Here is a 12,379-nt window from a genome sequence, read left to right on the forward strand (position 1 = left end):
GTGTTCTGTTTTATTACTTCAGCTATGGACAGTGGTAATAAAGTGACCTTACATTTTTTAGGCAAAAAATAACTTTTGTTGTGCTTCAGCAGACTTCTGAGAAAAAGTCAAATCCTATCTCATTTGCAGACAAATTCTGTAAAGTGTGACAAAAGGTATAAAGTCCTTGCTTTTAGCATAAGCTTTAAAGTCTTGTGTATATAGCTAGCTACAGCTATAGCTAATACTTTTTAAATACATTTTGAAAATCTGTGTTTTTATAAAGTTGATTTGTATTAGCTAGCTACTGTAGTTAATGTCTGACACTCAGAACATTTCTGTACGCTTGATGCTCAGAGCATTTCAACTGTCTCCCTTATGCTATGAGTATGAAGACTGCTAGTGCCTGATGCTCATGGCATGAAATATATATACTTGTGTACACTTGTCCTGCAATCCTATCCCTTACCCACATTTTTCCAAATGGTCTAGTCCATAACTTGTTTTCAGTACTGGTTCCGTTTGAAATACATTGTTTTTGATCAATTTTGTGTTATCATTTAGGAACCCAAAACAATTAACTCCATTTATAGAATATTTTTCAATGATGAAAAAAAATACACAGATCTATAAGCTTTGCAGAGTTTTTTCTCATCACTCCAGAAAGAAATATGGCCATCTTTAAGCTTCTAATAGTATATAGTGTATAAAACCTTCCTAAAATTAATACCAACATTTTCTATTTGTAAAAATGTTTAAAATGTGCTTATTTTTAGATTAAAAAATCATCAAAATGTCTTCGCAAGAAAACGGGATTTTCTTTGATGAGATGTCTAAAGTAAGGGTTTTAGAACCTGAAGTTAGTCAACAAACTCAAGAATTAAAAACTGAGTGTAAAGACTTTGTTGAAAAGATATCTGACTTTCAAAAGATTGTTGGTAGTTTTATAGATATGGTGGATACACTAGCGAAAGAAGTGGAAAAAGAGAAAATGAAAGCAATCGGCTCAAGAAATTTGTTAAAATCTATGGCGAAACAACGTGAATCACAACAGCAACAACTGAGAGCATTAATCGCTGAGAAACAGACACAACTAGAACGTTACAGACTTCAGTATGACGTTCTACTAAAACAAGAAGCAGAACAAAATGATTTTGTTGAGCAGTTTATGATGCAAAAATAACACAGCAAAATATAACAAAGATACCCAGTAAAAAAAAATTGGATGTGTGCAGGAATGCTCTCATAAATTCACTGTGTTACTTTGCATAGCTTTTATTTGAAATTGTTTTAACTTTGTACATAATATATAAATTATTGTATTTGTTTACACTTGTAAAATTTGTTTTTTTACTAAATCTCTTGTTTCTCAGTAATATTATTCTCAGAAGACTATATCAGTTAGAAGACTATATCAGTCTAAAGAGTATCAATATAACAGGTAATCAGTTGTTTTGGTAGGGTTGAAATACAAAAGAAATTGTGGTCTCTTTTTGCAAAATACAATATATAAATGTTTTTTGATTTTAATAAAAAATTAATTTTGCATTTCTGCTGACTATTTATAGTTGACTAAAATATGCCTGTTTTTCTCCTACTTGTATCATTTTATGTTAATAAACTTGAAAACAATAATTTTGCAGTTCTTTTTTCTCTAAATAATGATGACTTTTACTTTACCTATATTTTTAAGTTTGTTTAAGCCCATCAAGTTTTTATAATACAAATCATTATTTGCAGTTTCTACTCTTACCTTTTTCATAACTTGATTGAAAGTCACAAAGCAATTGTTATTTTATTGTTTTAGAGATTTAAATTTTCTGAAACATGACTCGGATAATAAGAAAAATATTTTTATTATCTTCACGAAAACTGACATTTTTGTTTTTCAAAAATTAGGAAAAACATATGAAGTTATTATCCCTTATATACAGGTTTCAATGATATACCCTTTCAATCCTGATGGTCAGTAAGTCATGACAGAGAGCCATGGGTTAACAACAGAAGATGCTTTGGTAAAATTAAAACAAATATTAGAAAATGAAGTTTGCTTGTTTCAAAGACACAAAACAAGATGGCCTTACGTTTTAATGAAAACATTTTACCCTAGTGAGTCGACACTAGTTTCATGGATTGGCATTATTTGTATACTTCTTGAATTGGTGGCAATTGTGGTTAATGCAGCTGCTGATCAACAAGAAAGGTAAGATATCTTTGTTATGCCTTTGTAGATCTTTGACGGGCAAGAAATGGCTTTAAACAGCTCTGCTGAAATAGTCTCCATAAAGGTTAATTTTTTTGTACATTGACTGTAATTGTAATTCTTGTGTGCTTCAATGTCTTTTGACAACCATCCTTTGAAAGGAGAAAAAGATATGAAAAAATTTTTCCAAGATATTGGAAATGTACTTATGATGCTGCATCAAAAACAAGGTCATACGACAACATATGCCTTTTATTTAACCACCCTAAGGTAGTAAATTGTTCAAACTATGGTTTAAAAAAATGTGCAATGCTGCGCATCTGATTGTGTATACTAATTATGACTGCAAACAAGCTACAGTTGATACAATTAGCAGACGATCTAGTCCATCAAGAGACCCTAAAGTTATTGCAGAGGTGCTTCAACTGCAAAGTGAAAATAAGCAATAGTAATAGAAAATTAGTGGGTCTAATTATAGCTGTTTTTAATGTGGATGGAGCAAATGTTTATGCAGTCTTTTTCATATAAAGGGTGCGATCGCACGCACACGCCTCTGAGCACACCTAAACTACTCTACACATACAAGATATAATTCTAAATTTAAGTCAAATGCACTGAAACTTTGTATCGGTTTATTCTTTCGTATCATTTTATTTTTGATACAACTTTTTTGTATTATCAAAATTATAAAGTTCGTATTATTTCTAAGAAATTCGTATGTAGTTCGTATCATTTCAAAGAAGTTTGTATCAGAAGTTGCTCATACGAAGTTCGTTTATTATAATTGGACTATTATCTAAAGCCTTTATATTTAAATTTTTTAACTATTATAAAGTTCCTTTCCTTATACGAAATTCGTTTATTTTATTTGGACTTATTAGGCATTTATATTCAAATATAGAAACGTACTGATTCAGAGATATATAGATTCGGCGATAGAATAAAGCCCCTTGCAAAGTTGAGTGAATTTAACTTTGTAAGGGAGCTTTTGAGCGATAGCCATTCAGATCACTTGAAAATAAAATGATTGCATTAACCTTTACATCGCCTTCAAATGTCAATTTGCATAAAAGCAAATTGACATTTGAACTAAATGAGAATCACACAAGCGAAGAAATCAACGTCCCAAAATCTCCGAAAGTAGCTATTTTTGTTAAAATGACATAAAAATTGAAACTTTTGTAAGTTTTGTTTAGTTATTTGAAATTACGCTGGTACTTTTGAAGTTCGTTTTAAGATCGTATAGCAATTTACTTTCTTTGAAATTCGTATCATCTTCTTCTTATAATAAAAAAACTTTGTATCATATTTTAAAAAAACTTATATTTTTTATTTTAAAGCACTTTGTATGACATTCATATAATAAAGTATTTTGTAGCGTTTGTATAATGATACGAAAATAAACAAATGAATATTTTGAGACAGTATTGGTATTGGCAGTTAACAACATTTATTAACCATCAATGATGTTTACACTCTACACTTAAATTTGTTAACGGTCAATATTATGTAGAAGACATGTACATAGTTCCATCTTCTTTTCTACAAACTAATTGGAAAAATAATGACACTTCCTCAAAATATTCTTTATATCATTTCAATCTACCACCAAAATCTGCATCTAATAACATTGAATTCACTTTCGTTGTTGTTTCGAAATTCTCTTTAAATCTTTAAGTGGTAGTCAAGTTGGTACTACAGGCACATGTGTTGTTCAATTATTTCTTCACCAGTAAAAGATAATTTAATTCTTGTAAGTTCAATGTATTAGCACCCCCATATAAATACAATAAAAACGGTTTGTTACTTGTACATGACATCAAAATAAACTTTCCCACCTCTTTTTTTATATGAACACTATTTCATCTATCGGAGACAAGATAAGTTAAGACCAAGAGAGATGCTAGTTCACACACATAGTTGACTTGTTTAAAGTTCACAAGTAAAAATTCCCTCCTGCTTGTCTTCAACATGTAAAGTATTAACATGGGAATAAAAAAAATTCACTGTTTTTTTAAAACAAGTTAAAGCTTTATAACAAAAATTGTTAATAAAAAAATTGCTCAGGCCAGGTTCACACTAATCGGAATAATGTAATTATGCTGATTCAAATGTTATTTATATGCAATGAGAATTACATTTTTGGTGTAAACAGCTACCCTTGTGAAGATGATCTATAGAGTATAAGAAAGATATAGCTAATATTGATGGAGCTAAATGAATATTTAGCTCATGTTAATTGTGGTGACTTCAGTATACCTTCTAGCTGTCCTGTATAATGATAGATGCCGCTCTGGCTCTGGCCTGGTGCTGTACCTCAAGTAGGGTTAAGAATAAGGCACTTCTGATTCTGTTAATAGGTAGCCATGTTGGATTATATCTGCTTAGAGCATTGTCTCAGTTGCCCCAGGTCAACATGCATTTGTTTTGCCTCGCTTAATAATACAAGTCAATAAATACATGAGACATGGGTCAGTCCAATTTTAGCCATAAAGAACTGAGGTTGTTGAAGATTAAAGCTCCTCAGATTTGAAGCTCTTGTTCAGCAGATATCCTGGACTGCAACACTATGGCACCTAAAAATAAACAACCTCTTCAAAAAGGCACTAAAGCACCAGCAACCGACACGCCCAGTGAACAACCATGCTGCTCATCCACACCCCAGTCTGGTAAGCAGTTTTTTGACACTCCTGTGTTTGAAACAGAGCCTCACATGCGCACAGCTGAACAGTGGGCCTCTATGGGCAAGGAAGCGCTCCTTCTACTGGCAAACTCCTTAAACATCCACACCAGAGCTCTATGTCACTTTTATGTCAACGCGGGTCAAATATGCTACTATTAAGGTGTACTTGTGTGGGATACAGTACCAAAGTCTAATCTGTGGATTTTCCGAAAAGATATCTGACATGGGAAAATTGTACTACGTAATGAGGGGTATTCGGCGAACTGAGAATGTTGTAAGCCGCCAGAGACTGCCAATCACGCCCTCCCACCTACACGAAATGCTAAGATTTATCAACAATTCATGTTTTTCATTTTGTGACAAAGCTATGTGGCGATGCCTTATTTTGTTTGCCTTTTTTGGTCTGTTAAGAGTTTCGGAATATGTTTGCCCCTCCAAAACCTATTTTGATCCCAATATTCACTTGTCCCCATCCGAGTTTAGCTTCTCACCTTGCAACAATACTCTTTATATGACTATCAAAAGTTCTAAAACCGATCCCTTTAGGAAAACATTTCAAATTAGGTTTGGGAGGATTAAGGGTGATTTGTGTCCTGTCAAAGCTTTCTCTCAATTTCTTGTGTACAGAGGTACTCATCAGGGTCCTTGGTTTGTTCTCTCCAACGGCGAATTTGTTACTAGGAAGTTAGTTTCTGCCTTTGTAAAAATTAGTGTAAATGGGCCCGATCTCAATACGCATAGCTTCAGGATTGGTGGGGCCTCTGCCGCAGCATCTTGCGGTATTCCAGACTCTGCCATTAAGATCTTAGGCAGGTGGTCCAGCGACTGTTATCGTCGATATATCCATCTTCCCAATAAAGTGTTAACACAGTGGTGTTCTAAAATGGCCAACCTCAATGACGTGCCTAAGTTGTGGGACATTCGATCCATTTAAATTTACAGAGTGATCTTTGTTATTTATTGTATTATAATTACTAGACTAGGTCCTGTGGTTACATACACAATTCGTGTTGTAATATGGATTTTATATATGTCAAGTATTATGACTTTGTGTTTATTTTGGATATAGACTGTTATTTGCTTTTTATAGCTATTGTACAGTTTTACGTGTATCTAGGCTCCTTTGTATGTATGTATGTTGTTGACGCATATAAGCCGGTACTCTTAATGACTGACTTTTTCCTCCAATACCCACACTAATTTGGGGAAATTTGGGGATGTCGGGCTTCCTACGTCAGCCATATAACATTTGGACAGATGCGTGTGTGAGGCTTGTGTATCTTATTATTACTTGATATTATTATCATTACGGTGAGGCACACCCTTTTATGAATCCTGATATTATTATTATGTGGTAACACACGCTGGGCCAATACTGGACCAGCTTGTGCATTCCACCTTTAGCTCATGATTATTGATAACACATGTTTATTGGGTGCAGAAGACACCATATGTGATTATCGGTTTATAGTGAAGTGCAGTGTACCTTCATGATTGAAGTGGAAGAGAAACAATATCCTTCATGCATGAGAATAAATTATTAAATCAGTATATAATTAATAAACTAAATAATTAATCATTAATTACAAGTGACAAGTAAATGTATTATTAGTTGTGAAATGTACCTCGTGAATAGAGGATATGAGTATGTTATTCATGCATGAAGAGATCTGGGTCATGCCTTGGAAACCGTTCACAATATTATGATCCATGAGGACATAAGCTTGTGAGGGGCAACCAAAACGTGCATACTCTTAGGAAATTACCCTCTTTGCCTTGGGCAAGCATTTTGGTGTGATTACCTTGTTATGATTACTAGCAGCATGCGTTATCTGTCCTGCCTTACTTATTTATTATCTTACCCGGCATCCCAATCCATTCCCCAAATTTACAAATTGCGTTCCATGCGGATGATGTTGTATACCAAAATGTGCCATAATACAATATTCTCGATTAATAAGTGTGTTTTTACTGAGTAACCAAGACAATTAAATGGAGCTAAATGAATATTTAGCTCATGTTAATTGTGGTGACTTCAGTATACCTTCTAGCTGTCCTGTATAATGATAGATGCCGCTCTGGCTCTGGCCTGGTGCTGTACCTCAAGTAGGGTTAAGAATAAGGCACTTCTGATTCTGTTAATAGGTAGCCATGTTGGATTATATCTGCTTAGAGCATTGTCTCAGTTGCCCCAGGTCAACATGCATTTGTTTTGCCTCGCTTAATAATACAAGTCAATAAATACATGAGACATGGGTCAGTCCAATTTTAGCCATAAAGAACTGAGGTTGTTGAAGATTAAAGCTCCTCAGATTTGAAGCTCCCACCCACCCACCCCTTATCATCTGTGGTAATGTCTCCAATTTTACTTGAACTAACTATGTTTATTTTCTTTTATGTGCTGCCAAACCGGATGACACTTGCCGAATATGCTTGCCTCCGATCACTGGCACTTCTTTTCACGCACTGGTCCAGCACTGCAAGCATACGATCAAGCTTTTGGATTAGCTCACATCACCCAGTCGTCGATGGGTGGTCATGCGAACACTGATCACTGTGGCTGCACTGTTGCTCTAGCCGCACGGTTTCCTTACACAACCATTTGGCTACGAGAGTTGTGAAGGTTTTTGTCCAGCGGTGGGAGCAACGGTTCATCCAATTTCCACTTGCGCTTTTACTGATGGGGATGTCGGGCTTCCTACGTCAGCCATATAACATTTGGACAGATGCGTGTGTGAGGCTTGTGTATCTTATTATTACTTGATATTATTATCACTTATTATCATTACGGTGAGGCACACCCTTTTATGAATCCTGATATTATTATTATGTGGTAACACACGCTGGGCCAATACTGGACCAGCTTGTGCATTCCACCTTTAGCTCATGATTATTGATAACACATGTTTATTGGGTGCAGAAGACACCATATGTGATTATCGGTTTATAGTGAAGTGCAGTGTACCTTCATGATTGAAGTGGAAGAGAAACAATATCCTTCATGCATGAGAATAAATTATTAAATCAGTATATAATTAATAAACTAAATAATTAATCATTAATTACAAGTGACAAGTAAATGTATTATTAGTTGTGAAATGTACCTCGTGAATAGAGGATATGAGTATGTTATTCATGCATGAAGAGATCTGGGTCATGCCTTGGAAACCGTTCACAATATTATGATCCATGAGGACATAAGCTTGTGAGGGGCAACCAAAACGTGCATACTCTTAGGAAATTACCCTCTTTGCCTTGGGCAAGCATTTTGGTGTGATTACCTTGTTATGATTACTAGCAGCATGCGTTATCTGTCCTGCCTTACTTATTTATTATCTTACCCGGCATCCCAATCCATTCCCCAAATTTACAAATTGCGTTCCATGCGGATGATGTTGTATACCAAAATGTGCCATAATACAATATTCTCGATTAATAAGTGTGTTTTTACTGAGTAACCAAGACAATTAATATATGTTTAATGCTTTACTATTTTGTTCAAAATTTTATAGTTTTCTTACCACTTTTTTAATTTAAACTTGTTTTTACAAAAAAATTAAAAAAAACCTTTTTAGATATATTATTTAGCTTTATTTCAAAACAGCTCTTCTACACAGACGTTTTTTAGTTTTGTAAGAGAAAGTTCAAATTTAGATATTATTTTATCAAAAAATAAACATTGAGAAAAAAAGTTTTGAAGTTTCTACTCACATGCGGCTACTTGTGGCTTTTGTTAAATTACAATTGACAGGTTTTCCATTTTTAAAAGTGTGATATTTTTCTCTGTGGAAGGTGAGAAAAGTATCAGCTCTTCAAAATTGTTTTTTGTTTGAAGGAAATATGCGCACCTGAGCACATAAATGAAAAAAAGTGGGAGTTGTTAGATTTGGAATTTAAAACTAACAATGGGAAAAGTATTTGTAAACGGTGCTTAGTCAGCTTGTATGTGTTTACTCCTGTCGAAGTATCACGTTGGTAACTGCACCAGCTTCGTTCTCCCTCTGAACAGTTATCGTGTTCAGGATTATATAAAATAATTTTTGATGATATTCCAGGTTTCTTGAGTTCGACTATATTGATATCGCTATGACATTTCTTGCCTACACTAGTATTAGTCACACAATTTATTAACAAGTGCATTTCCAAAATCCAACATGTGGGTGATGCATATTCTGAGTTTTCTTCTTCACTGTCATCGTTTCTTATCAATGAAACATCAGGTATCTTATATTGACTAAAACATAACGAAACGAAAGATAAATTAGTGGAATTAGTTTGTTGTTCTATGCGTCTCTTTGCTGATGAATCCATGGTTTTTTTCTGCATTTTCTTTTTTTGAATTCAAATAACAATTGTGACGATAGCTTGACATTTTGTAAATGAGATGACTTTTTATGGTTATAAAAATGTTTTATTGTGACAATTGTTGGAGGGAAATAAAATAAAGACAAAGATAATTGTTACTTCATTGCCCAATTTTTTTTTGAAAGTTCCATTTATTTACTAGATAACACCTCTTCAGTATGATACAGAAAGAGTGTTACAGAGATCATCACAGCGTTATTACTGAGTAAACATAAAAAACAAAATAAACAGAGATGCAGATGTAATATTTAAAAAAAAAATTCATAATTAAAAAGTTTAGGACATTTTGCCCTAATCTCACGAAGAAAAAAAATAAACGAAAAAAAATTCATATTTTCCTTTATCCTTGCCTTAAATTTTTATGTTACAGTTATCTTTTTTTTTAATTTTGGTCTTCTTGTTATTATTTTAATGTTATATACATGGAGCATATCTTCAAAAGTCTTCATTTTAAGGAATCTGTTTTCAATATTGATGTTAACACATCCATAACAAGTTTACAAACATTACTTATATTTTTATTTCTGAGATTTCCTATTTGAATGCATAAGAATTAAGTATTTACATAAGATCATTATTCACAATAAAGTGAACCTGGCTTAACACATCATGAAAAAATATGATTTTTTGAAATTCACAACTGAAAAACATTGTTGCAGTAAAGAAATTCTTTGCAAGCCAACCTTAATTTCAATTTTAACCCTGTTGTTGGTAATTAGAAATCAATTGTTTTTACCTAAAAAAGTACTTATAAATGCTCAAGTGGAATGCAACGAAACTTCAAGTTGTTGAGGAAAAAATTACTTTTTAGATTTTAGATTTCAATATTGTGTAAAGGACGAGATTACACACATCTAGGATAAATATTATAAAGTAAAACAGAAAATTTTTAACTATATGATCATATTCTAATCCCTGAGCTGTACACGGGGAAGAAAAAAATGTTTAGTGCCATACCATTTTATTTTTATAGATTTGCGTCATTATGTCTGGAGATTTTTATTATTGCTGTATTAACAATTACGGTGATTGGATCATCAATTAGAGAAGCTCTTCTTAAATCAAATGAAGTTGAAAGAAGAATATTACAAGTGAATCAAAGTTTTGGTAAGTTTAAACTAGATTAGCACAGCTCATTTTCATATTCCATTACACAATATGAATAGGAATAATTCATGGAGTTATGCGTCATTTAATTCATTCGTGGCTATCAGTTTTAAAAAGAAGCTGGTTCCTAAATACTTAACCCCACATACATATCAAATATGTTGTGCATAGAACATTTTGTAAATCAACGTTTTTTTGGCGAACAGACAGACACAATGCGGCTATTATTAATATAGAGATAAAGACACCATGTTTTTGCATTAGTTTTTATGCTATTGCTGTTAATTCTTGTTAATTTTTAGATGACTTGTTCAATGCTTCTTCATACAGTGACTTGCCAGATCTCGCTATTCCAGAATGTAATTCCATAACATTAGTTTGGACATATCGGGACAATAAAATTGTTAACCTCCCATGGAATTTGTTAGTTGAAGGCGATATCATTATTCTTGGACCAAGTCGAGTTGCTCCTGCAGAATGCAGACAGGTTTTTGTCAATTTTTACTTTTCTGCTTTCTTTAATATTGCCTGTTGTTTGTCTCTGCAAAGTCACAATTGGCTAAGTCACAATTTTATTTCAGGGCCCCCTACCACCCCAAATAGAGTAATTCATTACTTTATAGTGACTGGCGAACTAAACTGCACAAAATATCAATGGATTCTTTCCTGGGCTAACCACTAAGAGTAATTATATCAAAGAAGATGTACAAAACAGGGATATTAGAAATTTGTACAACAGATGTATTTCCATGGTCTCTTCCCTGGACTAACAACTTAGAGTAATTAAACCCAAAAAATGCACAAAATACTGATATTGGAAATTTCTAAAACAGATGTATTCCCATTGTCTCTTCCCTGGGCTAACAACTTACAGTGTAAATATCCAAAATACTGATATTTAGTTAGTCTATGGACTAACAGCTTAAGAGTAATTATAGAGTAATTATCTATAATATTGGATAAGTTGTGTACACAAGGTGCTCACTTCTTTCTTCTGTTCTTACATCCAGGTTAGTTCATTGAGTCCAAAATCTTTTAACACTACCTCTCACGTAACATTAGAAGCTGGCGATATATACAACCCAACTGAAGGTAGGCTTTGATGAAGTTAAGATAAACTTGTCAACTGTGAAGTAGAAAAATACCACTGAAATGTCACTCTGAATTTTCCTAATGAAGTAGCATTGATCATTTTTTTGTTTAGAGGAAGCATGTGCGAGTTGCAAACCATTTCCACGACAGCGTTTTGAAATTATACAAGCACCTGCTAGAAAAATAATAAGGTTTGCTTGTAGCCTGTTTTTAATTGTGCTCGTTCTGGTGTAAAATTAAGTTGAATATTACTGTTGATTATTAATTATTTTTAATATTGATTATGAAGATTAACTGCATACCAGAAAGGCTATGAAAAACAAGTTTCAAAGTTTAAACAAATAAAAAATACGACTTTTATAGTTGTTATATTGATATTCTTTCTTACACTTATTATCATAATGATAATAAGTGTTAGAAAAAAGTTAGAAATTTAAGAAACTTTGCTATTTCTTATTTTAAAATAACTATTGATGTTGAAAAATATTTAATTTATCCACAGGCAGTAAAACATTAAAAATTTTTATTATTTGTATTAAAATTATACATTTTTTACAGTGATTTAATTTTTTAAGAGTTTTTAAGGTTTTAAGAGTTTGATGCTTTATGTACTGTCCTAGGAGGCGACTTAACCATGGTTTTGAAAAATATTTTCTTCTCCCATTTATTTTTGTCTGCTATTCTATGCACATAATAGCACGTCTCATAGAATTTCTACAAAGTTGCAAAACTTCAACAAATTATTGCCAAGTGACTGTTGCGGCGAACAACGTTTCAGCAATTTTATGCCAACATGTTTTTTGTCTAATTTTAGTGTTAATATTAATATCAAATTTCTTCTATAGGTCATACCTAGAAACAAGTTGTAAAAAGAATGTGACAATCTCCTCGAAAGACGTCAATCTCATAGTATATATCATAGAATCTCGAGTTATTTGGCTATTCATGGT

General features: G+C 32.9%; 3 protein-coding genes across 3 annotated transcripts in view; 2 read left to right on the forward strand and 1 right to left on the reverse strand.

Annotated features, from left to right (window-relative positions):
- LOC130649219 (mitochondrial dicarboxylate carrier-like) overlaps positions 1-12,379 on the reverse strand; it is a 51,318-nt gene that overhangs the window by 16,211 nt on the left and 22,728 nt on the right. The window lies entirely within an intron of this gene.
- Positions 57-1,558, forward strand: LOC130649222 (intraflagellar transport protein 20 homolog). Its single transcript, XM_057455473.1, has 2 exons — positions 57-155; positions 756-1,558. Exon 2 carries the CDS (start codon positions 773-775, stop codon positions 1,160-1,162), a length of 390 nt encoding a protein of 129 aa, XP_057311456.1. The 5' UTR covers positions 57-155; positions 756-772; the 3' UTR covers positions 1,163-1,558.
- LOC130649216 (transmembrane protein 94-like) overlaps positions 1,769-12,379 on the forward strand; it is a 32,418-nt gene continuing 21,807 nt past the window's right edge. The window contains exons 1-6 of the mRNA XM_057455466.1: positions 1,769-2,182; positions 10,204-10,337; positions 10,640-10,824; positions 11,348-11,429; positions 11,542-11,620; positions 12,275-12,377. Coding sequence (XP_057311449.1) covers positions 1,956-2,182; positions 10,204-10,337; positions 10,640-10,824; positions 11,348-11,429; positions 11,542-11,620; positions 12,275-12,377 — 810 coding nt within the window. The 5' untranslated portion in view covers positions 1,769-1,955. The remainder of the gene's footprint in view (positions 2,183-10,203; positions 10,338-10,639; positions 10,825-11,347; positions 11,430-11,541; positions 11,621-12,274; positions 12,378-12,379) is intronic.

The sequence above is a fragment of the Hydractinia symbiolongicarpus genome, chromosome 7, assembly GCF_029227915.1.
Source record: "Hydractinia symbiolongicarpus strain clone_291-10 chromosome 7, HSymV2.1, whole genome shotgun sequence".
NCBI classification, from domain to species: domain Eukaryota; kingdom Metazoa; phylum Cnidaria; class Hydrozoa; order Anthoathecata; family Hydractiniidae; genus Hydractinia; species Hydractinia symbiolongicarpus.

Bases quoted from the DNA above. Each gene is read 5' to 3' on its own strand.
- LOC130649222 (XM_057455473.1), top strand. From the start codon at position 773: ATGTCTTCGCAAGAAAACGGGATTTTCTTTGATGAGATGTCTAAAGTA.